The 27266-nt window shown below is 42.6% G+C and overlaps 1 protein-coding gene across 1 annotated transcript; it reads right to left on the reverse strand.

Moving 5' to 3' along the window:
• Positions 1-18880: 18880 nt before the first annotated feature.
• LOC113923447 (late cornified envelope protein 3D-like) lies at positions 18881-19177 on the reverse strand. Its single transcript, XM_027596194.1, has one exon. It carries the CDS (start codon positions 19145-19147, stop codon positions 18881-18883), a length of 267 nt encoding a protein of 88 aa, XP_027451995.1. The 5' UTR covers positions 19148-19177.
• Positions 19178-27266: the final 8089 nt, after the last annotated feature.

Consider the following 27266-nt stretch of genomic DNA (forward strand, 5'->3'; position numbering starts at 1 on the left):
ATAGACCAGAAAGGAACACAGACAATATACAGTACCAGTCACCTTACAGGCAATACAATGGCACTAAATTCCTATCTTTTAATAGTTACCCTGAATATAAATGCACTAAATGCCCTGATCAAAAGACACAGGCTATCAGATTGGATAAAAAAACAAGACCCATCGATACGCTGTCTGCAAGAGACTCATTTTAGACCCAAAGACACCCCCAGATTGAAAGTGAAGGGGTGGTAAACAATTTACCATGTTAATGGACACCAAAAGAAAGCTGGGGTGGCAATCCTTATATCAGACAAATTAGATTTTAAACCAAAAACTATAATAAGAGTTCAGGAAGGACACTATATCCTACTTAAAAGGTATATCCATCAAGAAGATCTAACAATTGTAAACATCTATACCCTTAACAAGGGAGCAGCCAATTATATGAGCCAATTAATAACAAAAGCAAAGAAACACATCGACAACAATACAATAATAGTTGGGGACTTTAACACCCCCTCACTGAAATGGACAGATCATCTAAGCAAAAGATCAACAAGGAAATAATGACTTTAAATGACACACTGGACCAAATGGACTGCACAGATATATTCAGAACATTCCATCCCAAAACAACAGAATACACATTCTTCACTAGTTCCCATGGAATATTCTCCAGAATAGATCACACCCTAGGTCACAAATCAGGTCTCAACTAGTACCCAAAGATAAGGATCATTCCCTGCATATTTTCAGGCCACAATGCTTTGAATCTAGAACTCAATCACAATAGGAAAGTCAGAAAGAACTCAAATATATGGAGGCTAAAGAGCATCCTAATGAATGAAAAAGAATGAATGGGTCAACCAAGAAATTAAAGAAGAATTAAAAAATTCATGGAAACCAATGAAAATGAAAACAGCTGTTCCAATTTTGGGATACAGCAAAGGCAGTCCTAAGAGGAAAGTATATAGCAATACAAGCCTTTCTCAAGAAACAAGAAAGGTCTCAAATACACAATCTAACCCTACATCTAAAGGTGCAGGAGAAAGAAGAGCAAATAAAGCCTAAACCCAGCAGGAGAAGAGAAATAATAAAGATCAGAGCAGAAATCAATGAAATAGAAATGAAAAGAACAGTAGAACAGATCAACGAAACTAGGAACTGGTTCTTTGAAAGAATTAACAAGATTGATGGCCAGACTTATCAAAAAGAAAAGAGAAATGACCCAAATCAACAAAATCATGAATGAAAGAGGAGAGATCACAACCAACACCAAAGAAATACAAACAATTATAAGAACACATTATGAGCAACTCTATGCCAGCAAATTAGATAACCTGGAAGAAATGGGTGCATTCCTAGAGATGTATCAACTACCAAAACTGAACCAGGAAGAAATAGAAAACCTGAACAGACCTATAACCTCTAAGGAAATTGAAGCAGTAATAAAAAATCTCCCAACAAACAAAAGCCCAGGGCCAGATGGCTTCCCAGGGGAATTCTACCAAACATTTAAAGAATTCATACCTATTCTTCTGAAACTGTTCCAGAAAAATAGAAATGGAAGGAAAACTTCCAAACTCGTTTCATGAAGCTACCATTACCTTGATCCCCAAACCAGAGAAAGACTCCATCAAAAAGGAGAATTACAGGGCGCCTGGGTGGCTCAGTTGGTTGAGCGACTGCCTTCGGCTCAGGTCATGATCCTGGAGTCCCGGGATCAAGTCCCGCATCGGGCTCCCTGCTCAGCAGGGAGTCTGCTTCTCCCTCTGACCCTCTTCCTTCTCGTGCTTTCTATCTCTCATTCTCTCTCTCTCTCAAATAAATAAATAAAAAATCTTTAAAAAAAAAAGGAGAATTACAGACCAATATCCTTGATGAACATGGATGCAAAAATTCTCACCAAAATACTAGCCAATAGGATCCAACAGTACATTAAAATGATTATTCACCATGACCAAGTGGGATTTATCCCTGGGACGCAAGGCTGGTTCAACATCCACAAATCAATCAATGTGATACAATACATTAGTAAAAGAAAGAAAACCATATGATCCTCTCAGTAGATGCAGAAAAAGCATTTGACAAAGTACAGCATTCTTTCTTGATTAAAACTCTTCAGAGTATAGGGATAGAGGGTACATACCTCAATATCATAAAAGCTATCTATGGAAAACCCACAGCGAATATCATTCTAAATGGCGAAAAACTGAGAACTTTCCCCCTAAGGTCAGGAACATGGCAGCGATGTCCAATATTACCACTGCTATTCAACATGGTATTAGAAGTCCTAGCCACAGCAATCAGATAACAAAAAGAAATAAAAGGCATCCAAATTGTCAAAGAAGAAGTCAAACTCTCACTCTTTGCAGATGATATGATACTTTATGTGGAAAACCCAAAAGACTCCACCCCAAAACTGCTAGAACTCATACAGGAATTCAGTAAAGTGGCAGGATATAAAACCAATGCACAGAAATCAGTGGCATTTCTATACACAACCACAAGGCAGAAGAAAGAGAAAGTAAGGAGTCGATCCCATTTACAATCACAACCCAAACCATAAGATACCTAAGAATACATCTAACCAAAGAGGCAAAGAATCTGTACTCAGAAAACTCTAAAATATTCATGAAAGAATTTGAGGAAGACATAAAGAAATGGAAAAACATTCCATGCTCATGGATTGGAAGAACAAACATTGTGAAGATGTCAGTGCTACCTAGAGCAATCTACACATTTAATGCAATCACTATCAAAAGAGCATCCACTTTTTCAAAGAAATGGAACAAATAATCCTAAAATTTGTATGGAACAAGAAAAGACCTCGAATAGCCAGAAAAATGTTGAAAAAGAAAAGCAAAGCTGGCGGCATCACAATTCCGACTTCAAGCTGTATTACAAATCTGTCATCATCAAGACATTATGGTACTGACACAAAAACAGACACATAGATCAATGGAACAGAATCGAGAGCCCAGAAATGGACCCTCAACTCTATGGCCAACTAATCTTTGACAAAGCAGGAAAGAATGTCCAGTGGAAAAAAGACAGTCTCTTCAAGAAATGGTGTTGGGAAAATTGGACAGCCACATGCAGAAGAATGAAACTGGACCATTTCCTTATACCACACACAAAAACAGATGCAAAAGTGTTGAAGGACCTAAATGTGAAACAGGAGTCCATCAAAATCCTAAAGGAGAACACAGGCAGCAACCTCTTCTACCTCAGCCGCAGCGAATTCTTGCTAGAAACATTGCCAAAGGGAAGGGAAGGAAGGGCAAAAATGAACTATTGGGACTTCATCAAGATAAAAAGCTTTTGCCGAGCAAAAGAAACAGTCAATCAAGAAATGGGCAGAAAGATGAACAGACATTTTTCCAAAGAAGACATCCAAATGGCCAACAGACACATGAAAAAGTGCTCAACATCACTCGGCATCAGGGAAATCCAAATCAAAACCTGAATGAGATATCACCTCACAGCAGTCAGAATGACTAAATTTAACAAATCAGGAAACAACAGATGTTGGTGGGGATTGCGAGAAAGGGGAACCCTCCTACACTGTTGGTGGGAATGCAGGCTGGTGTAACCACTCTGGAAAACAGTATGGAGGTTCCTCAAACAGTTGAAAATAGAGCTACCATATGACCCAGGAATTGCACTACTGGGTATTTACCCCAAAGATACAAATGTAAGGATCCGAAGGGGTATGTGCACCCCAATGTTTATAGCAGGAATGTCCACACTAGCCAAACTGTGGAAAGAGCCAAGATGTCCATCGAGAGATGAATGGATAAAGAAGATGTGGTATATACATACAATGGAATATTATGCATCCATCAAAAGGAAAAATCTCACTATTTGCAATGACATGGATGGAACTGGAGGGTGTTATGCTGAGCGAAATAAGTCAATCAGAGAAAGACATGTATCATATGACCTCAGTGATATGAGGAATTCTTAATCTCAAGAAACAAACAGGTTTGCTGGAGTGGTGGGGGTGTGAGGGATGCAGTGGCTGGGTGACAGACATTAGGGAGGATATGTGCTATGGTGAGCACTGTGAATTGTGTAAGACTGAATCACAGATCTGTACCTCTGAAACAAATAATACATTATTGTTAAAAAAAAAAAAGAAGAAGAAGAAGAAGATAGCAGGAGGGGAAGAATGAAGGGGGAAATCGGAGCGGGAAATGAACCTTGAGAGATGATGGACTCTGAAAAACAAACTAAGGGTTCTAGAAGGGAGGGGGGTGGGAGGATGGGTTGGCCTGGTGATGGGTATTACAGAGGGCACGTTCTGCATGGAGCACTGGGTGTTATATGTAAACAATGAACCATGGAACACTACATCAAAACTAATGATGTAATGTATGGTGATTAACATAACATAATAATAAAAAAACTATTGATATATGATGACTAACATAACATAATAAAATAAAATTAATAAAAAAGGCAAACATGGAATGTACAAAAGACAGGAGTGTCTCCATCCAGAATCACAGACCAGGGACCAGGGTGGACTCTTTCGAAGGTCCAGTGTTCCCTGGTAGCATATCTTGGTTAGAGTGTCCCCCCTTCCAGCTGGCAGTCTTGTAGCTTCCAACTCCACCAAAACTGGGAGGAATAGCTATGAGATTTTCAGCACTATATGTTCCTCTTCAGCTTTATAACCCAGTCTGGTACAAGAAAGGTCCTATCTCCCCCTTCATGAGTAATTCCTTCCAGTGCATTATTAATTGGTACAGTCTTCAGCAAGGTGAGGGAAGTGGACCCTCTATCATTGTGCTAGGGCTAAGCCTACAAATATATCATCAACAAGAGACTCCTTCTGGAGACAGAAGAATGGCATAGAGGACAGTCAATACCAACTCTAACCCTTCCCACCTTCCTCCATCCCCAGCCACCATTCCCTATGACTCAGTGTAATTCATTCTCCCACAGGTATCTCAAAATAAATCATGGAATCCCTATGATCAAAAGTGGGTAAAGTGCATACCCTTATAAGGAATTTTATGTATAAAAACAATAAACTATAAAGTACAGAAAAGATCCACATATATTGACCATAAAAATATTTCATTTAAAATTGCCATTTAATTTAAATATAAATAATTAATGTTCTGTTGTTGCTCTAACTGTAATCTTTTGGAAACAAATAGCAAAACGCAGTAATTATAAGATGTAGCCAATGAGAAATTCATCTCCAGTACTATAATAGATTACAATAGGAAAGTAGGATTCAATTTTATTAAAAATAACTACATACAAACCTTAGAAATGATCAGACCTGTCCTATGAAATATGATGCATATAACATCACCACCATTATCCAGCCCTTCATTAACAACATTTTGAATAAATCATCTTTATGACTCCCATTTTCTTAAATATGTCACACTGGTAAATTATTTCATTTTTTCATAATCAATATTATTACATGCCACAGGAAACTAACATGGATAAAATGGATTTTTATCATACTAAGTAGAAGTCTTGTGATCCCGACTATTGATGGTCGTCTTAATATTTTGTCTGCTAATTTAAATAATCCCAGATGGGGCCTGATCCCATTCTCCATCTACTTCCCAACATGCCTCATTCCCAGGGTTCAGTGCTCTAAGGTCACCCAACATCCCCAGAAGTCAGGAGCCAATGTCATCTGAAAAAAATCATCCTTGGAAATATACAGAGCAGTAGGAAACTGACATGCAAAAGACAGAGGTATTTGGAGACGTTTGTATCACAGGACGAATCACTTGGTATTAGACTTACATGTTTGCTTCTCTGAAGTCTGTCTGGTTAAACTTGAAACGCTCAAGGTCAGGAAATATGTCACATGCATCTCTACATCATCAGTGCCCAGCAAAAATGCAAAGGGCAGAGCTGAAGTTAAAGCATCTGAGCTGAATGAATGTGTGAAAAAAGAAATGGTCCCCGACACATCTAGGGAGCAGTCATCAGGAGTTCCTGGTCCCTCTTGCCAGACATCTTTGCAAGCATGCAGAAAGAAGCTAGAGATGATAGTAGTGTGCCAGGCTGTCACCTCCCCTGGTTGTGAAAGTGGCAGTGTGCTAGGGCTATGCATCATGAACCTGACATAGGATAAAACAGCTCCTGCCCCGGGCCTCCTCAGGAACAACCTTGTCCTGTTTTCTGTGCATCCCGTGAGTGTACAGAAGGGACAGAGCCCCAGCTGGGAGTTTTAGGAAAACAAGTCCAGATTTTAGTAGGAAAGAGGAAAGCAGAGACGTCTGTGGAGGCAGCAAGAAGAAGACCTTGGAGGGCAGCAGGGGACAGAGCTGGGTTCAGTGAGCAAGGAATCTGTGGGATGCATCAGGGTCGGTGACATACCCAAATCCTGGCTCTTAGCATCCTGTCCATTCTTAATCCTGAAAGATGCATTCATGCAGGAAGACATTCTCCAGGGGTCATCACCTAATTGCGTGTATTTACTTACACGTTTCTATGAAGACAGACAGACTTGGGTCCCAGTTAGAAGACATCAGCATTGTTTTGGAAGGAGGGCAAAGGGAGGGAAATATCATGCCAAATCAGTTAACTTGATATCGGTTTCCATTTTCCTCCTGAATGTCAGAGCTTGGGAAGCTACTGGTATTCAGAGCAGAGTCTTCATAAGAGGATTCACAGAGGATACACTGGCCTGGAGCTCTTGCACTGACTTTTTCTCTATTCTGCCCAGGCTCCCTGCCCTCCTGCCGTGATGTCTTGCCAGGAGAAACAGCAGCAGTGCCAGCCCCCTCCCAAATGCCCCCTGAAGAGCCCAGCACAGTGCCCACCTCCAGCCCCCAGAGGCTGCACTCTAGGCTCTGGGGCAGCTGCTGCCTGAGCCACTACATGCACCATGGGTTCCACCAATGTGGGCACCACAGTTCTAACACCTGTCACAGAGTGTGAGTGAAGTGAAATAGTGGAAGAGAGAAAAGGGAGCAATTTGTGGAAAAGTAACATAAATCACACACTTTGGAGAGTTTCAAAGGGTTAAAGCATCCTTGTCAATGACTGTTGATGGGCAGTTTTCCCTGTCTTTCATGACACACCAGTGGCTGTCTATCAGGCTCTGCCCTAGTCCCATCTCTGTCTGTTTTAGAAGGTACCACACAAGACCCAGAGATGGAGCTGACTAATCTCACCTCCACTTTGATGAGTTGCTCCTGTCTCTCACCCCTCCATTTCCTCATGTGATCAGGTGCTCTGCAGTTCCCACATGCAGAGCAGCCATCCTTTGATAACAGAGAATAGCCATAAGATCATGGCCTAGTCACTTCCCCCAGAGCACCAGGGCAACTCCCCAAGAGTGTTCAATCTCAAGAGTCCTGTCCGAGAAGACTTTGCTTCCTCTGGTTCTGAGACATCAAGGAAATAAATACAGTGACTGATCTAGCTGGATGAATCTTGGGAGAATTTCATGATTTAGTCATTACAATTGGTATTATAGAAACATGTAATCTGGCAGTGCAGATCTTGGGTTTAGCTCCTTGGAGTGCATTTTGGACATTCCATATTAGCAGTCAAGGATGAGTCAACAAACACAAAATACTTCTCCCTTTACTTATTACTCACAGTTCCTTCTATGTTCTGTCTCCTCCCACTCCATAACAAATCCATTCCATGGCAAGCAGCTGAGTCATTCTTAAGGAAGATGGGAAGAGGTAGCCAGAAATTACCACATACCTTCAAGGTCAACTTGAAGGTATGAATCCCTAAGGTTCTTACATATATCCCAATTTCCCCTCACAGCTGATGCTATGACAGACCTCAGAGCTGAGTCTCAGCAGGAAGAGACTGCAGGTGGTGTTGAGCAGGATAATTGAGTAGGCACTTTGTGGGGACACTTAGGAGGGGCTTAATACTACCAATAGTTTTGCTTTCAGGATATCTTGGGGGAAGTTTAATGACTCTAGAGGAAGTAAAAACAAAGAATTATAAATGTATTTATCATCTTAAAAAAAATGACTCTTTCCCTATTTATTTCAGACCTTCTGGTTCTGAACCCAGAGCTTAGGGAAAGTTCCTGAGCAAAGAGGACTAGGGAAATGGAAAGTAACTTGAGTTGAGGATTCTGGTTCCAGAGGATTGATCAAATCTTGGATATCTTTTCCTATTTTGGTTTGCAGGCAGAAAATGGGTGCTGGGATTGGGAGGGGGTGAAGAGTCAGCTTCTTACACTCTCCAGCCTCAGGACCTTTGCATCTCCAAGTCAGGTGTCAAGAGTTTTGAGGAGATATAAACTCTAAGAATCCCCAAGACCTCAAATACCTGTGCCTCAGTCTTCCTGTAGTTCTGCCATTTTGATTTTCATTAATTTATACATAAATATCCTTCATTCTTTTTTTAAAACATGCATATTGACATAGTACACACTGTGCTGGGCAAAGGAGGTTCAAGAACAAAGATGCTTTCCCTATCTTTAGGCTGGCAGCATAGTTAGGCCGAGAGGCAAGTAATGAAATAAGCATGAACCAACTGAGGATGTTGTAATACATGTGTGTGGGGAGTCCTCAGGCCTGAGGTCAGAGTTTTTGGGCATCAGTCCCCTGTTACTCTTCAGCAACTCTGAGTGAATGATGCCACCAGGTGTTGTCACCTGTTATCACTTGGGATGGTTGATGATGAGCAGAGATGTGGAGCCTATAATCTGTCCGGGAATAGAAAGCCTATGCAGGGCAACTAGGAGGAACTCAAGGGACCCAAGAGGCATCCAGGTATCAACCAGGAGAAAGAGATAATGCTGGTGTGGAGGGAAGAAAGGGAGAAAGGTTGAGTGCTGGAGGTTTCTAGGACCTTGGGGGCAGAAAAAATATGCTCGTTAAGAGCATCTACTTCAAGAGACAGAACCTGCCACTTTTGAATCCTCCCCTTCTCTTCATAGCTGTGTTAAGGTAGGAGCACCTGAGGAAAGAAAAACTATTCATATAGAGGCACAATGACCCAGAGCTATCACAGGTAAATCTAGAGGTGGGGATAAGAAAGATACAAAGGCTGAGTTGATATGTCTTGCAAATTAACACACATTTAAGGACAATTGTGTTGGTCTCTTAGTGATGGTAGCATTGATTATAAGAGAGCCAGGAGTAACCACTCAGAGAAGAGGGTGATTCAGATTGGCTGGGCTGGCTAAGATTTCAGACCAATATCAGACCAGATAATTGATGGGTGTGACAATAATGAGGCCGATAATGGTGATAATTATGAACACCTGATGTAAAGTAGACCAAGGTTGTGGAAAGTGCAGTTAGATGAGCTGTGTAGTATTTTCTCATTGAATTTACTGTAATGATATATATTTAACCCTGAGTCATATGTTTAAAAACCCCAAAGGATGGGACAAATCATTTATATTTCAAATCTATCTTAGGCTGTGGAAAGGGAGGTGAGTGGGGAGATGGAGTAACTGGGTGATGGGCATTAAGGAGGGCACATGATGAGATGAGTGCTGGGTGTTATAATGAATCATTGAACATTATATCAAAACTAATGATGTACTATATGTTGGCTAATTGAATTTAAATTAAAAAAATTTAAAAATGACAGGTTTCAATAAAACACTATTACTGTATTAAATGCATCTGATTATCCTGATGCAGGAGAAGCCATAGGTATGCACATCCTGTTTTAGATGCTCCCATATACTGTAGCCAAGTAGGAAATTAAGCACTTTCAAGATTCTTGTGTAAGTGTGGTTTTTTACTGAGATTTGGGGATTGAATAAGGAAGACTGGGAAGGAAAGAAGGTGAACTTTCAAATGCACATTTCACCATTGGTACCAGTGCTCTGGTAAGAGTAACCCCTTGCCTTACTTTGCTCTTACCTTTGGTATGGAAGCAAGCAGACATTAGATGTCCTTTTTGTCATCATCAAACAAACAAGATCCAATTCTCAAAATTTTGCTGTTGGTGAGTATCTTCACTGGGTTTAGCAACCTTTTACTAATATCTATCCAATATCCAAGGGTATGAGGCCAACTGAATATAGAACCACCTTTGTCTAAATCTGCTGCCTTGCAAGGAAATCAGAAGATACCCCCAACAGACACACCGGAATGTAAGCTCCCTAAGAGGAAGGGTTTTTGTCCTGTTCCTCACTGATTCAAGTACCTAGCATGGTCCAATATAAATACTTGTTGAATGAACGAATGACTGAACAAATGGGTTTGAACTTGGCCTGGGAAGTCCCCAGCTGAGGACTGAAGAATTTGTCTCTCTACAACTGCTGAGAACTTACTTGTCAGGAGCAGCTTTTAGTGGTGAAATCATAATTGTGTTAACTTCTGGCTTCCCATAACTGTCCTGGTGTCTCAAATCTAAATTTTATTGCTTGATTCTGGTTCCATTTCTCCATACCTCTGAGGGGATTCACCACCAACAGGAATTCTGGTGGTACTTAACAAGCACTGCTAAGTCTCTTAAGCCTGGTTCTGGAGATCCCTGGTAGATGACACTCAAAGTTGATGTCAGTGGAAGAGACAGGGCCATAGTGGCTTAGACAGTGGTTGCCAGAACCTGGGCCACAGCAGCCCCCAGAGTGGGGTCCCCAGCAGGAGACTGGCAAGAGGCTGGGCACTGAGGTGGACACTATGGGGACATTAGGAGACTGGCATTGTTTCGGTTTTGCTGATAGGGCATCTCAGCAAGAGTCAAGGACCCTGTAGAGTATAAAACAAGCATGGTGTTGCAAATACCTCTGGCCAATGTCTCTTCCCTGATGGATTTCATAGATCCCATGCTCCACTTGTAAACTAAGAAATGTGGAAATAGAAAGCTATTTGGGGTTAATTTAGCCTGGAAAGATGTTTTTTCCTCTTTAACCTCCAGCTAGAAAAGAACGTTGTTTCTTTCTTTTCTTTCTTTCTTTCTTTCTTTCTTTCTTTCTTTCTTTCTTTCTTTCTTTTCTTTCTTTCTTTCTTTCTTTCTTTCTTTTCTTCTTCTTTCTTCTCTTTCTTTCTTTCTTTCTTTCTTTCTTTTTTTCTCTTTCTTTCTTTCTTTCTTTCTTTCTCTTTCTTTCTTTCTTTTTTCTTTCTTCTTTTTCTTTCTTTCTTTTCTTTCTTTCTTTCTTTCTCTTTCTTTCTTCTTTCTTTCTTTCTTCTTTCTTTCTTTCTTTCTCTTTCTTTCTTCTTTCTTTCTTTCTTTTTCTTTCTTTCTTCTTTCTTTTCTTTCTTTCTTTCTTCTTTCTCTTTCTTCTTTCTTTCTTTCTTCTCTTTTCTTTCTTTCTTCTCTTTTCTTTCTTCTTTCTTTCTTTTCTCTTTCTTTCTTTCTTTCTTCTTTCTTTCTTTCTTTCTTTCTTTCTTTCTTTCTTTCTTTCTTTCTTTCTTTCCTTCCTTCTTTCTTTCCTTCTTTCATTCTTCTTTCTTCTTTCCTTCTTTCTTTCTCTTTCTTTTAGATTTTATTCATTTATTTGAGAGAGGAGAGAACAAGAGAGAGGATGAGCAGGGGGAGAGGTAGATGGAGAGAGAGAGGCAGACTTTCCCGCTGAGCCTGGTGCAGGGCTCGATCCCAGGACCCTGGGATCATGACCTGAGCCCAAGGCAGACCCTTAACTGTGAACTCCCCCATTGTCTCTTTTCCTTTTTTTTTTTTTTTTAAAGAATGAGTATAAGTGTGAGCTGAGGGAGGGACAGATGGAGAGGGAGAGAGAGAATCTCAAGCTGACTTCATGCTGAGTGCAGACCTGGACGTGGGGCTCGATCTCACAACCATGAGATCATGACCTTAGCTGAAATCAAGAATTGGACACTTAACTGACTGAGCCACCCACATCCCTGACTCTTTTCTAACTGGGTTCCCATGGTATCTTGTCTCCATGTAATCATGGAAAAGAATAAACCCTTTTGGGTAAAGCTTCCTCCAGGATGTCTGGTGGGATGAGTATATCTCTCAGAACATGTTTAGGAAGAAGAGAGTATAGGAAGATCCATGTCCTTTGCAAGTCACAGAAGCACTGAAATATCCCATAAAGATGCTCATTAACTCCTTACTCTTCCTGCTGCCTCCATTCTGGACCCCCTGCTTCCCTCTCCTCTGATAGAGGCCTGGGCCTGTCTTCCTAAACTTCTTTGTTCAGGTCCTGCCCTAGCTGGACATTCAGCTGATTCAGTGGGAGCCAGAGAAAGCTGATTCTGAGTAGGCTGTGGACAGAGTTGCCCAGGACAGGAGCTCCTGAGTTAGTGTGTTACTGGGGAGGTTGGCAGCACCAAACACTCCCAACCCAGCTCCAGGCACAAGACAATATGTTTCACAAAAAGGAAGCAGGAAACCTTCTACTCAGGCCTACAGAAGGTCCTTAACAGGCCATGTCCCATGTTCACACTTTGTAATGGGAGGTAGAGTTGAGAAAGATGCATAACCTGGACAGAGAGACAAGTAAAGAATCTGCTTCTATGTTCTCAGTGCTGTAATGTAAGCCACTAATTACAATGTCCATAGTTCTTTGTGTGGCCTCTTTTTTCCTGCATGTTTTCTCAAAAAATTGGATACCTACATGTAATCAGCACTTGCTCTTGGGGGTGGTGAATGAGCTGAGGGCCTGGATGTTCAGGGTGAGCTGTGTGTAGAAAATGGATAGAAGCTAGAGGAGATGGGGCTCCCAAGAGGAACCTCCTGACACCCAGGAAGCAACATGGATTCCCTGGGCAGGGGAGTAATGGGGCCATATCAGTGCTTGATTGGAGGGCAAGTGTGGAGGAGGAAACTACAATAGCTGAAGTGACAAGAGTCACAATTAGCATGTTATAAAGGGTGTGGTATTTCTATCAAGATCCCATTGAATGTGTGCTCTTCATTCAAAGACCATAAAAATATAGTCCGGAGTGATTCATCTGCTCAAACTAGTTAAGGAAGGTCTGCAAACGTAAATGATGATGGATGGGTTTGATGGAGGTGATTTTGTTGAATATGTTGCTGCTTATGAGGTCTGTGGTGGTATTGTGTGCATCTTATCTAATGGAGCCAGCCTCATGGTGTCCATGTTTTGTGTATGATCAATTGATGCAAACCAAATGTTATTTCCCCTATGAATTTCGTTTTAATTTTAAGGATGAATTCCTCAACCAATGTATTTCTAATATTAGAACAAATATATTTTTCTAATGTTTTTAAAGATAAATCAGAGGCAGTATTATAACCAAGCTTTATCCACATTTAAATTATAATTTTCAATGAATATTAAGCATGTTCATTACAAGGGGGTACACTTTTCATCTCCCCATTCTGCCTGGCATTTGAGAATAGAGCAATGCCATGATTTACTCCAAGTTGCCTGTGGGAGCATAACTGCATTGGGCTACAGGGAAGAAGGGTGGCCCTGAATATGGATGGGGGAGGCAGCTCTTTCCTGCCTCCAGCATGTGGTCCCTGTCTCCTTCTGTGGGGGGAGGGGTTAATTTCAGAATCATCCCCAGAACTATGATTGAGTGGCCATTTTGCTCATATTGTTGAGGGTTCTTTCAGTAGATCCTGGACTGAAAAAAGACACTTGAGGAAAATGGAATGAGCACTTTTTCATGGTAGCTGTAGTAGAGTGGCCATTTTTGCTTTTTAGCAAAATCTCTAGTTACTGGGTGAAGCAATTGGGGGATAAGTTTTAAAGTTTTTGAACATCTCAGAACTATGAATGTGGAGCCTTCTCTCTTCATAAAATGTAGTGATGTCTGTGGGTCTTTCTGCAGCCCCACTCTGGATTGTATGGCTTGGAAGCCTCCATGTGCTTCCATCACATCCTGGTGATGTCACTCATCAATCTTACATTCCTTACATAACAGCCTTGCCTTCTCAGTCCCTCCATTTCTCAACAGAGTGGGAGCTCCACAGGCCACAAGGCTGAACATGTGTCCTGTAATGACAAGGGAATGGCTGGGACAGTACAGGTTGGCCACTTGCTTCCAAGATGAAGGGGACTCTCTGAAGGTCACCTCTACCAGGACTGTCATCCCTAGAGCTCTGGCTTCCTAGAGTAGAACCCAGCCTGGCTGGATAAATCCTGGATGATTCCATGGTTTGGTAGTGCCAATGGGATGATGGCATTAGGTGGTGGAGCAGTTCAGGTCTGGCTCCTTGGAGTGCCACATACTTTATAAATAAATGATGAACCAAACAATGAAAAACATTTCTCCATTTACTGAAAAACACAGCCTCTTCTGAGCTTGGGACCCTTCTACAACCAAAACTTCAGCAAGGCCATGACAAACAGCTGAGTCATACTTAGGAAGATGGGGTGAGTCTGAAAATGCCAACTGGTCTTCCAATTTAAAGACATTTTCCTTTCTATTCTCTGAGTCCTGACCTCCCCTCAGATAACGTTTTTGCATTTTGAGATATATAGCACCTATTCTTGACCATGGAGAATATTCCAGAATGATCCAAGGCTCAGAGGAAACTTGGGTTTTTCTTGCTATGTCTGACTTTGGCTAAAGTGCCAAAGCTGGAAACAAAAGGATCTATACACGCTCATCATCAAAAGAGACTAGAAAGTCTCAGACTCATCTCCCCAGAATTTGTTCAGAAGATGCAGAGCTGGCCTGGCTCCTGCAGTCACCCCACCAGGCTGGTCCAGGATGCACACCAGAGAACTGACAACTGGATCATGTTCTTCAGCTGTGGTTTCACATCCTCCTGCAGAGGGACAGGACTGTGCTGGAAAGGTGAGCATTTGACATGGAGATTTTATGTAGAAGGCAGAAGGCCTTCTGAAGATCTCTATTCCAAAGTTTCTCTGAGGTCTCTATCCCTTTCCACTATCAGCCAATCAGCAATGTAATCCCAAGGCTCCAACCATGTTCCCCTAGCCACATTCAGGAGAACCTTCCTTCTTGGTGTTATTACCACTACTCCAAGAAATCAGGGCTTCGTGGACAAAGATGCTGTGAAATGCTGTGTAAGATATCAACCCTGAAAAACTTTATGTCCTCAAACCTCATCTTGTCCTAGACCACCTGCAAGTGATCAGGAATCTATCTCCTCTCTTTCAGGGCATTGTTCCAGGCTCCAGCCTTCCCTAGGGTCCCTGTGGGGATCTGGGACTACTGACTAGTGGCTGGAATCACTGAGCGACAAGGGTGGAGGTTTTGGGTGCCCAGAATATTGGAGGGAAGTGTCATTCACTCACAAAGGCATGCACCTTTGCCTTACAGCATCCCAAAAGGGGGAGCCATGTTGTTACAGAGGAAGATGAATATCAAAGAGGATGAGGTCCCTGGAGCAGCCTAGAACTCTTGGGGACTTCTTAGAAGATCAGGTCCTATGAGGTGGAGGAGAGAGACAGTAGAGGTTTGGAGCATATGATCAGCCATGTACTACTCACCTGTCATCCTCAGAATAACCTGGAATCTCTACCTCAACTCCCACCAGCCTCCTTTGTCTCTTGACTACATTGTATTTTTTCACAACTTCTTTCACATCCTCATAGTGGTGAGGAGGATGGAACACCAAGGACCTGAAGGACATGTGCCTGTGCTGAGAGCAGAAGGGACATCTTAATGATGGGCCTGGGTTCTCAGGTTCCTCCTGCACCCTGACAGAGGCACAGGCATCACAGGGAGGTGAGGAGCCTTCTGTGTCATTCCCCATGGGTTTCAGTGTCATGGTGGTTGGGAGGGAAAGGGGAAAGGGAACAGGAGCTTTTCTGATGGGAAGGATTCAGGAGGTCCCAAATCATTCAGATATCTGTCCTTTAAACTTTCTGTGAGTCTATCACTTCTTATTTTTCTCTTACTCTATTTTCTTTTGTTACGTTCTTTCCTCCCTCCCTCCCTTCCTTCCTTCTTTAACATGTTGAGCTGATTCAGTTCCTAGTAATCTCCATCCTTAGATCCTCCATATCTTCCTGGGCAGGTGCCAAGAGTTTTTCTGTGAGGAAAGTCACAGGACTCTTCAAATACCTGTGCCTCACTTCTTGTAGGCCTGTCATTTTACTTTTTCATCCATCCACGCATCCATGCATGCATGCATGCATGCATGCGTGTATCCATCCATCCATCCATCCATCCATCCACTCAGTTATTCAAACAGAATGTGTTGCTCTGATACAGTAGGCCACCAAACACTCTGCTGGACACAAGAGATTAAAAAATGAATGAGATCTGATCACTGTTCTTGAGTAGCTTGTGTGAGAAGGGCAGATGGACAAGTAATAAAATAAGCACGATCGGAGGGTCAATGCTGTAATATGGGTGTGTGGGGAGTCCTCAGGTCTCAGGGAAGAGCCTCTGGGTGTCAGTCCCCTTTGTCTGTAGTGGCTCTGAGTGGGAGGATGTGTTCAGATGGTGTCACCTGCTATCACTTGGGGCTGATAGGTAGGATGAGGCTCCTGACCTGTGAGAGCAGTACTTGGAGAAGTGGCAGGAGCAGAGGTGTAGCTCCTTGCTCTGTCCATATGCAGCCAGCCCAGATGGCAGTTCCAAGAGGAACTCACAGAATCCTCAGGAGGAAGAGGTAATGCTGGTGCTGAGGGTGAGTGTAGCTGAGAGGCACTGGAAGATCTAAGAAGATGTGGAGGCCAGAATAATGAGCTTGTTAAGCATTTGTTTGGAGTTGGACATCCCTGCATTGGAATCCCTTCTTCTCCAGTTAACAGCCAGTGCCTAGGAAAGAACATGCTATAAAGTGATAGAGGCCCAACAAACCAAAGATTTAAGTAAAGAGAAGTAAAATCAGAGACAGAGACAAGAAATCTAAAGTAGCTTCAGTGACAAGGTTTGCAAATTGAGATACATGTGAGGACTATTGCGTCAGTATCTCAGCAACTGTGGTATATCCTAAGAGCTCCAGGAATAGTTGAGGGGAGGGAGTGATTCAAATTGGCTGGGGCAGCCAGGAGAGTTTAGCTGAGCTATGAATCCTATTTAGCAGGTGTGGTGATGGTGAGGGTGATAAGGGTGAGGCTTGTGAACACCTGAGTAGCAGCGATTGACTGAGGGTTTGGGAAATTACAATTATGTAAGCCATGTGAAATTTTTCCATTTTATTTTATTATAATATTAGAGATGCATTGCCTTCTGAAACATCAAATTTAAGAAAGGAGCAAATCTTTTAAATCACAAATATTAATTACAATGGTGACAAAGAATTATTGTTTTTTATAAACTGGTAAAAATGATGTGTCCATTTATCCTATTACAGAAAGGCCTAGAGGATGGCCATCCCTTTTTAGGTGATCAAATATGTGATGTTCACAGGAAGAAGAGAGCACCTGAGAAGATGGTTTTCCACTAGGGCTATGTGGGGAGGGTAGGGCACAGGAACAGAACCTGCTTGTGCACCAGCATGGTCCCATTAATACTAACAATGCATGCCCTCTCCTTTCTTGGCTGTTGTCTTTTGACGTGGAAGCTAGCAAATATTCATGTCCTTTTTTGTCAACACCAAAGACGCTGTCTCAAAACATAGGCTGGATGTCTTCTGTAGGCTTAACAACACCAGTGTCCACTCACCCCAGGAGGGTAAGAGGTCAACTGCATAAAGTGCCACCATGTTTCATTCTGCATTGTGTAAAATTGGGGACTGTCACCCACATGCCCATTTGAATGTAAGTTCCTGAGAGAAGAACCTTGTCTCTCTGGTTTTTTGCTGTATGCCTAATGCCTAGAACTGAGCACACAGATGCTTAATAAAAATCATTTGAGTGAATAAGTGGGTCCAAGGCTAGGACTTGGTGTCACCCTATTGAGGTTTGAGGGAATCTACTTTTCTCCACTGCTGGGAACTCTCCTTTGGGGCTTCACATTAAAGAGGTTGTTTATCACTGCTAGTTTTCCAAGATCTCTCTAGTGTCCCAGTTGGGAGCTTCATGGGTTGACCCTGCTCCCTTTTCACTCAGATTGAATTCAACCAGAGGTATAGCTGTTGCTTCTTCACAGTGGCAGTGAGGGGCACTTTTGAGCCTCCAAGTCCTCCCCTGCACTGCCAGACAAAGTGCTCTCATTTTTCAGTTTTGTCCAGCCTTATACACTGCTTTAGGCATGCACAGAGCTGTTGAGTCTAATAAATGTTTGCTCCTGAAATTACATGGATTTATAATCCCAGCAACATTTCTCATTTTTCCCCTTTTCTTTCTTCTAAAATTTTAATTTCACACACTCCAATCATCTCTTTGACTAAGCTTCCAGTCAACATCGCTCCCCCTAGACCTCATTAATTTAAATATTTCCCTCCCTTCCATCTCTCCCTCCGTTTCACAGAGCGCTTTGGGTTAATTTTCCTTCTGGAGGCTTCTGTCTCCTTCCTCTATCTTTATATTCTGCTCTTCCTCTGCCCATTTTGTTTGCCTCCTGATTTCTTGTTTCTTAACTAAGACCCAGAAATAATTTATCAAAATAAATAGAAGTTCCTTATCACACAATGGCAATTTGCAGATTGAATCAACACCCACTCAGAATTCACAGGAAAAAAAAAAACTGCCCTTTTATTGAGAGTTGCAGGGCCTCAAATCAATACACCCCTCATCCTCTCTTGTCTCAGTTCCAGCCTAAAAACTCTCCATGGACCTTCTGTGGGTGGGAGGTGGGGGAGACAATCTGCTCATTTTTCCTGGTCCAGAGTGACGATTCTGCCTCCAGAGTTGGGTTGTGTTGGCCAAGGAACTGAGGGCAGGATTAGAGTGAAAAGACATGAACCACCCGTGGTAAGAAGGGAGAGAAGATTTATTTTTTTACAGGGTCAAGCACAAGTGCTGCCAATCACTGGCAGGTGCAGTGGGGCAGGGACTGTGTGATTCTGGACCAGGTGGAGAGAGCCTTCTGGAGAGAGCTCAGACCCTCTCAGCCTGGGCAACCGAGAATAGGGGAACCTGGAAAGGCTGCATCTCAGGTGGCATTTTCTGGTCCCCATGGATTCTTATTGCCTCTACAATCACTTGCCTCAGCATCAGGATCCCGGGTCAGCAACAGTCCCTGGAGCCATGGCCACACCCAGAGCCCCCAGACTGCCGCCCACTGCCACTGTCACAGGTGTCAGAGCTGTGGAGCCAGCATCTGTGGGATCTGTGGTGCCTGTGGTGGCTCAGGCAACAGCCGTCCCCGGAGCCAGGAGCACAGCCAGCAGGGGCTGGCGGGGAGCACTGTGCTGGATTCTTTGGGGGGCACTTGGGCGATGAGAGGCACTTGGGAGGGGGCTGGCACTGCTGCTGGCTCTGCTGGCAGGACATCTCTGCAGGAGTTTGACCTTCAACAAATAGAAGAAACTTTATGAGCACAGAAGCTTCACGAAAAGTCCCCTCCCTGTGGGTTTTGTCAAACACTTGTCTCCATGACCAAGCTGCTTTCTAGGCCAAGCTCTGTGGGACAGAAATGGGGACATGGAGGGGACACGTGCACTTGGATGCCAGATGGATCTGTGTGCACCCCTGACAACATACTCAGAACAAGAATGGAAGGAATCCTGAAGACCTGTGGCTTTGCGGGTTCACAGCCCCCTGACAGGTGCCTCAGTGACTCTTTCCTCACCGTCATGCCCCTTCACCGTTGCTGCCCACTGTCTGGGCCCCTTCCTGTTGGTTCTGTTCAGATCTGGGCTTTTCTTCCCAACACTCTCAGCTGAGGGGATACTCACGGGATGCCGAGGAGGCAGGACAAGGCTGTTCCTGAGGAGGCTGTGGATGAGGAGCCCAGGGCAGGAGCCCTTTTATCCTGTGCAGGGGCGGGGGGAGGGAGGGTTGTGATGTGATGCAGGGCCAGAGCATGCTGCTGCTTTCACAACCAGGGGAGGTGACAACCTGGCACACTCCCAGGACTGTCCTTCCATTCATCACCTTCCTGTGACTTATCAGGACATCTGACAAGAGGGAAACAGGAAGTTTGTGTGCTGTCTACCTTCATCTCACTCAGGCCTACAAGGGGTTGCCATGCCACCTGCCTTACATCATTCATTCAGTTCACGTTTCTTTTTTTTTTTTTTAAGATTTTATTTATTCATTTGAGAGGGAGAGAGACAGAGAGAGCACAAGTAGGGGGACAGGTAAAGGGGGAGGGAGAAGCAGACTCCCCACTGAGCCAGGAGCCTGACATGGGGCTTGATCCCAGGACCTGGAGATCATGATCTAAGAGGAAGGCAGATGCTTAGCCATCTGGGCCACCCAGGCACCCCAATTCACATTTCTTAACACAGGCTCTGCTCAAGGACTTTGCTGAAAACTAGGCATATATGGATGAATATGACACTTTTCTGTTCTTGGGTAGTTCACCATCTGTCAGGAAGAGTAATAGAAATATTGATACACATACGTTTGTAAATATGGAGTCAAATACCACAGCTAAACGCTGCAATGCAATGGTGCATTACATCTTCCGGTGTGAGGTCATGGTCTTTGGTGTCAGCCTTACTCTACCCTACACACAACACAGAGCACGTCTGGCACAAGCAGATGTAATCACTTACTGTCTCCTGAGCTTCTGGAATGAGATGAGGAGGTATAACAATGGAAGAATAGAGCTGAGACCCTCTCTGGGCTGACTGGGGTCTCTGAGAAGAGTCATAGCACCCAGGAAACAAATCGGGGTTCCTGGGAAAGAGTCATAGGGCTGAGTTGAATTTTGATGAGTAGAAAGCTTTCATAGACCTTACAGTATATGAAGTTTGAGTATGATCTATTTATGTAAACAGAACACTTTTCTCATTCAAATTTACCATTTGTACTACTACATTTGCTACATTTTCAAAGAAAAATAGCTGTCAAGAACATAACCAAAAATTTAATAATCCTATTTAAAATACATATTTTTCTATTAAATTATGTTACTTATTTTATGACATGAAAAAAATGTTCATGACCTATTTATAATTGATTTTAGCAAGTTATAAAGCAATATGCATGTTCATTTGTGACATTTTAAATAAAATGATTTTATTATGTGTTTAATTCTTCTATAATATTAAAGCCTACATTTATATGGAGATTTAATTTCTTCTTATTTTTGTTTTGCTCCACTTTTCAAATCATCCTCTTTGAAACACAGACATTCTTAAAGTTCTTTTATTAAAAATATCTGTGGGGGAATGAGTTGCCCTGGGACAGAGAACTTGGTGCCTCATGATGGTAAATGGGGAAGAGGGTGAGTGATGGTTTCATTTCAGACTCAGTGGCCATTTCACTAACACTGTTGGGTCCTACCAGTAGATATTGTTCAGGAAAAGGCACTCACAAGGAGGAATAATAGTAATATCCTTCTGTCATACTGGGTGGTAAGGCTAAAGTCTGATGTAGTGAAGTGACAACATGGCCCATTCTATGTTCTCCAGCTTTGCCAGTGGTGTTGGGCCTGAAAAAAATGCCAGATTAGGGAGAAGGCACTGCTCACTGCAATGACCTTAGGTCATCCATTTCCATATATCTTTATTCAGAAAGTTTTTGTGGAGGGTGAACCTTGGCCCAGGCCCCATGGACAGTACTAGGAATACAGTAAGGAGCAAGGGAGACCCCATCTCTGCTCTCAGGGACCTTACAGCCTAACATGGAGGACAAAACAATGTTCAAACCTCTTGCAGAAATTAACATTTATTTTACATATTTTGTGATTCTCCAGAAACAAGGACAGGTGCCAGTTTTGGCCAAATGGGTGAAATCTGGAGTCTTTTGGGGCAACAGTTGAAAAGTAACCCCTATAACTATTTTGGCATGTTCCAAATTCAAAGCTTTCAGAAACTATCATTGGGATATTTCTCTGTTCTTCTCAAAATGCAAGTCATCTTCTGTTGGGCTTCCCTCAGCTCCATCTCCACCTGGTTCAGGTTGGGTCACTGGGAGGAATTTGTGAAATCCAGGAGGCAGAGAGGTCCCCACAAAAAGAGAGGTAGTAAAGCTGATGATTGAGGGCAGATGTGGCTGATTGAAGGGCCTAGAATGTTATGTTCATTAAGAGCATTGGTTATAGTTTGATGATCTTGTCTATGAATCCTTGTCTTTTTAGGTGATAGCTGTCTTAAGGTGGAGGTGTTTAGGCAGAGAAAAGGCTATAAAATTATCAAAGCACAATGGACCATAGATTTTTAGAGTTGAAGTCAGAGATAGAAATAAGAAACTAACCTACAGCTAATGAATGACATGTTAATAAATCACTCAGTCTGTGTTTCTGAGTTTCAGGTATTAGGAGTAATTCAGAGGAGGAGGTGATTCATTTAGACTAGAATAGCTAGGGAGAATTTAGCTGAAAGGTGAGATATAATTGGTAGAATGTGAATAATAACAACGAATAGATGTGGTAGTGTTCTGTACACTTGGCATGATGTAACTGATGTGATTGACTAATGTTTGTAGAAACTGCATTTAAATCAGCTGTGTAGAATTGTCTTATCCATTTTATTACTAGAGATGTATTTCCTTCTGAGATATAATTATGCTTAAGAATAGACAGCTCTTTTATATCACAGTTATAATTAAAAATGATAGTTTTGTAAAAATATTAATAGTAAATGGGTCTGTTTAATGGTTGCGGCAGCCCATCAGGGAAATCCAAATCAAAACCTCCATGAGATACCACCTCACACCCGTCAGAATGGCTAAATTTAACAAGTCAGGAAACGACAGATGTTGGCGGGGATGTGGAGAAAGGGGAACCCTCCTACACTGTTGGTGGGAATGCAAGCTGGTGCAATCACTCTGGAAAACAGTATGGAGGTTCCTCAAACAGTTGAAAATAGAGCTACCATACGATCCAGCAATTGCACTACTGGGTATTTACCACAAAGATACAAATGTAGGGATCTGAAGGGGTACATGCACCGCAATGTTTATAGCAGCAATGTCCACAATAGCCAAACTGTGGAAAGAGCCAAGATGTCCATCGACAGATGAATGGATAAAGAAGAGGTGGTATATATACACAATGGAATATTATGCAGCCATCAAAAGGAATGAGATCTTGCCATTTGCAATGACGTGGATGGAACTGGAGGGCGTTATGCTGAGTGAAATAAGTCAATCAGAGAAAGACATGTATCATATGACCTCACTGATATCAGGAATTCTTAATCTCAGGAAACAAACTGAGGGTTGCTGGAGTGGTGGGGAGTGGGAGGGATGGGGTGGCTGGGTGATAGACATTGGGGAGGGTATGTGCTATGGTGAGCACTGTGAATTGTACAAGACTGATAAATCATGGATCTGTACTTCTGAAACAAATAATGCAATATATGTTAAGAAAAAAAGAAGAAGAAGAAGATAGCAGGAGGGGAAGAATGGGAAGGGGAGTAAGTCGGAGGGGGAGATGAACCATTAGAGACGATGGACTCTGAAAAACAAACTGAGGGTTCTAGAGGGGAGGAGGGTGGGGGGATGGGTTAGCCTGGTGATGGGTATTAAAGAGGGCACATTCTGCGTGGAGCACTGGCTGTTATGCACAAACAATGAAACATGGAACACTACATCAAAAACAAATGATGTAATGTATGGTGATTAACATAACAATAAAAAATTATTTAAAAAAATGGTTGCAGCCGCCCACTTTAAGATGCTTCAATATGGGAAATGAGGAAAAGATGGCGGAGGAGTAGGGGACCCTATTTCAACTTGTCCCTGAAATTGAGCTGGATATCCACCAGACCACTCTGAGCACCCACAAAATCAGCTTGAGATGTAAGAAAATCTGGATCTCTACAAACAGAATATCGCAGGCGGTTGGTTTCAAGGTACGAAGTGGGAGCCGTGATTCTGTGGGCAGATATCAGAGGATAAATGGCAGCGGGAGGGTGCCTGGCCATAGGGATCCTCCCCCGCCGGTGAGCGACAGCCTCGCTCACTGGGGACGGGACACAGACTCGCAGACCGGTAGCAGCGGGGAAAGGACTTTAGGGCAGCCCCCGGGGCGGAAACCCAGAGCGGCGGGGTCGCACCCGCGAACTGGGAGTGGCTGGCGGTTTTAGAAGCACCAAGAGCAGAGACGTGCCCCCACCTGGAGACAGGACTGGGAGCGCTGTGGAGGGGCACACAACCCAGGACGCTGCAGTTTATAGCAGCACAGACAGAAGTGGAGACAGTGTGGCCTGGAGAGCTCACTGAAGAACAGACTGCGATCTCTCTGCTCTGAGGCAGAGGGTTGGAAACAGTCTCTTCTGCTCTGACTCCTGGAAGAGACACGGAATGCCGCCAGGGAAAGTTGCCAGAGAACAAAAACCCCCAAAACCGATTCCCACTGAGCCCATCCCCTGCCACAGGGGGGCAGGGCAACTCTGCCCAAACAGGGTTGCCTGAGTAACAGTGCGGCAGGCCCCTCCCCCAGAAGACAGGCTGGGAAAATAAGAGGCCAGCAACCCTAAGATCCCTAGAAAACAGGTGTATCCTACTTGGGTTCTGGTCAATAATTTGGACTCTATACATTCCCTCAACCACCCATCAACAGAATGACCAAGAGGAGGAACTCCCAAAATAGAAAAGACTCAGAGATTATGACTTATGCTGCAGATTTACAAATGGATGCAGATATAACCAAGATGTCGGAGATGGGATTCAGGCTAACAATTGTGAAGACAGTGGCTAGAATGGAGAAATCAATTAATGGCAACATAGAATCTCTAAGGGCAGAAATGAAAGCTGAAATGGCAGAACTTAAAAATGCTATCAGTGAGATCCAATCCAATCTAGATAATCTAACAGCTAGGGTAAGTGAGGCAGAAGAACGAATAAGCGACCTGGAAGACAACATAATAGATAAAAAGGGAAAAGAGGAGGCCAGGGAAAAACAACTCAGAATCCATGAAAATAGAATCAGAGAAGTAAGTGACACCATGAAGCATTCCAATGTCAGAATAATTGGAATCCCGGAGGGAGTGGAGAGAGAGGACTAGAACATGTATTTGAGCAAATCGTAGCTGAGAACTTCCCTAATCTGGGGAATGAAACAAACATTCGCATTCTAAAGGCAGAGAGGACCCCTCCCAAGATCAAGGAAAACAGGCCAACACCCCGGCATGTAATAGTAAAACTTGCAAGTCTTAGAACCAAGGAAACCATCTTAAGGGCAGTTAGGGGGAAGAGATTCCTTACGTACAGAGGGAGGAACATCAGAATAATGTCAGACCTATCCACAGAGACCTGGCAAGCCAGAAAGGCCTGGCAAGACATATTCAGAGTACTGAATGAGAAGAACATGCAGCCAAGAATACTTTATCCAGCAAGGCTGTCATTTAGAATGGATGGAGAGATGCAGAGCTTCCAAGACCGGCAGAAAATGAAAGAATATGTGACCACTAAGCCGGCCCTGAAAGAAATATTAAAGGGGGGGTTCTATAAAAGGAGAAAGACCCCAAGGGTGATATACAACAGAAATTTACAGGGACAATCTATAAAAAGAACGTCTTCACAGGCAACATGATGACAATTCATATCTTTCAATAATCACTCTCAACGTGAATGGCCTAAATGCTCCCATGAAACAGCACAGGGTTGCAGATTGGATAAAAAGACAGGACCCATCCATATGCTGCCTACAAGAGACTCATTTTGAACCTGAAGATACATCCAGACTGAAAGTGAAGGGATGCAGATCCATCTTCCATGCCAGCGGACCTCAAAAGAAAGCTGGGGCAGCAATTCTTACATCAGACAAATTAGATTTTAAACTAAAGTCTGTAGTTAGAGACACAGAAGGACACTATATCATGCTTAAAGGGTCTATCCAATAAGAAGATCTAAACAATTGTAAATATCTATGGCCCCAACATGGGAGCAGCCATCTACATAAGCCAACCGTTAACTGAAATAAAGAGTCATATTGATAACAATACGTTAATTGTAGGAGACCTCAATACTCCACTCTCAGCAATGGACAGATCATCTAAACAGAAAATCAACAAAGAAACAAGAGCTTTGAATGATACACTGGACCAGATCGACCTCATAGATACACACAGAACATTCTACCCTAAAACAACAGAATACTCCTTTTTGAGCACACATGGAACTTTCTCCAAAATAGGCCACATACTGGGTCACAAATCAGGTCTCAACTGATACAAAAAGATTGAGATTATTTCCTGCATATTCTCAGACCACAGTGCTTTAAAACTGGAACTCAATCACAAGAAAAAATTTGGCAGAAATTCAAACACTTGGAAGCTAAAGACCACTCTGCTCAAGAATGTTTGGGTCAACCAGAAAATCAAAGAAGAACTTAAACAATTCATGGAAACCAATGAGAAAAAAAACACATCAGTCAGAAACCTATGGGATACTGCAAAGGCCGTCCTAAGGGGGAAATACATAGCCGCCCAAGCTTCACTCAAAAAAATAGAAAAATCCTGAATTCACCAACTAACTACACCTTAAAGAACTAGAGAAATAGCAACAAAGGATGCCTAAGACACGCATTAGAAGAGAAATAATTAAGATTAGAGGAGAGATCAATGAATTAGAAACCAGAAACACAGTAGATCAGATAAACAAAACTGGAAGTTGGTTCTTTGAAAGAATTAATAAGATCAATAAACCACTGGCCAGACTGATCCAAAAGAAAAGAGAAAGGACCCAAATTAATAAAATTATGAACGAAAGGGGAGAGATCACGACTAACACCAAGGAAATAGAAACAATTATTAGAAATTATTATCAACAACTATATGCCAATAAACTGAGCAACCTGGATGAAATGGAGGCCTATAAGCTGCCAAGACTGAAACAGGAAGAAATTGACAACCTAAATAGGCCAATAACCAGTAACGAGATTGAAGCAGTCATCAAAAATCTCCCAAAAAACAAGAGTCCAGGGCCTGATGGATTCCCTGGGGAATTCTACCAAACATTCAAAGAAGAAATAATACCTATTCTACTGAAGCAGTTTCAAAAAATAGAAACCGAAGGAAAACTTCCAAACTCATTCTATGAGGCCAGCATTACCTTAATCCCCAAACCAGGCAAAGACCCCATCAAAAAGGAGAATTTCAGACCAATAGCCCGATGAATATGCATTCCAAAATCCTCAACAAAATCCTAGCTAAGAGGATCCAACAATACATTAAAAGGATCATCCACCACAACCAAGTGGGATTTATCCCTGGGATGCAAGGGTGGTTCAACATTCACAAATCAATCCATGTGGTAGAACACATTAATAAGAGGAGGGAGAAGAACCATATGGTCCTCTCAATTGATGCAGAAAAAGCATTTGACAAAATACATCATCCTTTCCTGATTAAAACTCTTCAGAGTATACGGATAGAGGGAACATTCCTCAAGTTCATAAAATCCATCTATAAAAACCCACAGTGAATATCATCCTCAATGGGGAAAAGCTGAGAGCCTTTCCCTTAAGATCAGGAACACGTCAAGGATGCCCACT

Source organism: Zalophus californianus, chromosome 4 (genome assembly GCF_009762305.2).
Source record: "Zalophus californianus isolate mZalCal1 chromosome 4, mZalCal1.pri.v2, whole genome shotgun sequence".
NCBI lineage: Eukaryota > Metazoa > Chordata > Mammalia > Carnivora > Otariidae > Zalophus > Zalophus californianus.